This window comes from Montipora foliosa, unplaced genomic scaffold, assembly GCF_036669935.1.
Source record: "Montipora foliosa isolate CH-2021 unplaced genomic scaffold, ASM3666993v2 scaffold_439, whole genome shotgun sequence".
Taxonomy (NCBI): domain Eukaryota; kingdom Metazoa; phylum Cnidaria; class Anthozoa; order Scleractinia; family Acroporidae; genus Montipora; species Montipora foliosa.
The window spans coordinates 75,001-77,500 of NW_027179744.1; the positions used below are offsets into that span (position 1 = coordinate 75,001).

Genomic DNA, 2,500 nt, shown 5'->3' on the forward strand with positions numbered 1-2,500 from the left:
TTTTATGAAAAGGTGCAGCAAAAATCATCAATTCTCAATCAACTCTTTCATAATCTACCCACCTTTATCTTAACCTTGAAACAAATGCGGACATTACCAAAATAGATCACCTTCTCCTAACAGGCTCCTAATCCTTCATTGCAAGTGTAAAAAGATATTTTGTTCTTTAACTTTTATTTCAAGCTTCCATGGCGACGCCTTGCCTCAAATACACCAGATTTTTACCCTCGCTGCACATTAAGGGATAAAGTTCCTCATAAAATTCATAAATAAATAATGCTTTTAACCATTTATAGAGCCTATTTTCCATTGCTAAATTGCAGTTTAAAATTAAATACCGTATAAGATGGTTAAATACCGCCGACTGGTTGACATAGTAGAGATTTGAATCTCTCAAGCATATTCGATTCTCCCTAAGCGTTGGAGCCCCAAACACTGAATCAGGAGCAGGGGTAGCTTAATTGACTGGTGCGCTTCTTTGACAGCCAAACGTCACAACCTCGATTCTCAGCGACTTAAAAGTCTGCATGTTTTAACACCTTCCTTTAACTTGTGTAGCTGTAGCTCTAATTATCTGTAAAATGGAGTAAGAAGCGCACCATCGGCTTTCATTGATATCAGCCTCCTATGCGAATGAACTACCGGCATTAAAAAGATGGACTTACTTTTATCACAATGCTTCATGACGTAAAGAAAATGAGACAAAGACAAGTCTGGGAAATTAAAACAACCGTGTTATTAATAGTTCAGTTGAGGAGGTAGAAGTACATGAAACACCTCAACAAGCCATGTGTCCAATCTCATTGTACCCTGGTGTCATTTATTGTAGCCACATCTGGAGATGAAGGAAAAGTCGCTCTGATGAGAGAAATCGGGTTGGGCAAACTTATTGGAGACAGCCCTCAGCCGAATATTGTTCAATTCATTGGCTGTGTCACCACCCAAAGTAAGGATCTTATTGCAACTGCTAAACTGTAGAAACAGCTGTGAGAAATTTGCAGCAATAATAAAAGACCGCTAGTGAAAACCTTATCAATCGATGATATTCAGGGCTAAACTTGTCTATTTAAGCAAATTGTTTGGGTAATTCTAGCCCATTTTTGCCGTGTTACACGAGTAACGAGATAATGGCCGTTTTCACCACATTTCCCAAGAACAAATTAAACCCTCTTAACGTCAAGTTCATTTCCAACAATTGCATAGCATAAGGTCAAGGAACAGAAAAACAGAACAATTTTCAAAATAGGTGAATCATCAAAGCAATGCCATGGAATAATGACAAAAGATATGAACTTTGTTTTTTAATCTGAAATGCAAACCCTTGAAGCTGATAGTTTTAGTAAAAATGCGAATGGTTGGCTATATAAAACGGTCACGTGCCTGATTTCACACTTCTAAAGAGAACCCACATTTGAGCTTCTTCATACAAGAAAGTTTTTGAGGCTCTGGTTTATTTATTTATTTTTATTTGCAATTATTATTATTAATTTATTCTTTTGTGCAAGAAACTGGCTCAGGCTGCAAAGACCACCAGAGAGAGATAAACAATTTAAAGGAATTGTACATTTTGCATGACAATTGTATATTTTATCTTTAAAAATATGTTACAAATTTTTAATCATCTCTTACTCACTATACTTTCGTCATATTAAAAATCCAGCCCTTAGTATATATATTTTTTTCATCATAGAAAGTTCTTCACAAATATGCGGAAATTATGAGTAACGTTGATGAATGTTTTTTTTAGTTATTATTTAATTCATGTCTTTTTTTTTTCTCACTTTTACATTCATTCTTGGGTAACATGACCTTTAACTTGGGGAATGTTTAGATAGTCGCCCTTTTCTTCATTCTCATCCCCTCTGCTCATCGAAGGTGAGCCGCTAATATGCGATGCTGACAAAGGTGGTTGGCTAAACTGTGATCTTCCAACACAGAGCCACGCAAATACTGCTTTATTTGTTTACTTCTTAAAAGCGTCTAAACGTAATAATGATAGAGCCCATATCCACTTTTCCGAGAACCTAATAGTTTGAATGCAGCATTATAGAAGTTGTCCAAACTCTGTGTAACCTTTACAGTACAACCAATTTTGATCATGGAGTACTTACCCTGTGGGGATCTTCTGGGGTACCTGAGAAAAAGCCGTGGAATTTTCGACAAACATTATTGCGGAAAACTAGCAGTAGCGTCACTGAAGACCTATGACCTATTGTCATTTTCAAACCAGATTGCTACTGGAATGGTGTTCCTGGCATCCAGAGGGGTATGTGACACGAAACAAGCATGGCATACGATATGGTACTATTGTTGCTTATTGTAATCTTTCACAGATTAAGATTGTATCTACGAAATGCATCATGCGATATGCTTACTCCTTGTAGTGTTTGACATTATGTAGACAAAAATGTGTGATCATTTTGCTATAATATTCTTATATCGAAAAGCAATGGATCGCTGTAGGTGACACGTACTAGCGCGCGCTTTAAACACTGGGTTT

General features: G+C 36.7%; 1 protein-coding gene across 1 annotated transcript in view; it reads left to right on the forward strand.

The window, feature by feature from the left end:
* Window positions 1-2,500, forward strand: part of LOC137989103 (tyrosine kinase receptor Cad96Ca-like) — a 7,016-nt gene that overhangs the window by 358 nt on the left and 4,158 nt on the right. Inside the window, exons 2-3 of the mRNA XM_068834983.1 lie at window positions 830-946; window positions 2,082-2,266. Of these exons, the coding sequence (XP_068691084.1) occupies window positions 830-946; window positions 2,082-2,266 (302 nt within the window). The remainder of the gene's footprint in view (window positions 1-829; window positions 947-2,081; window positions 2,267-2,500) is intronic.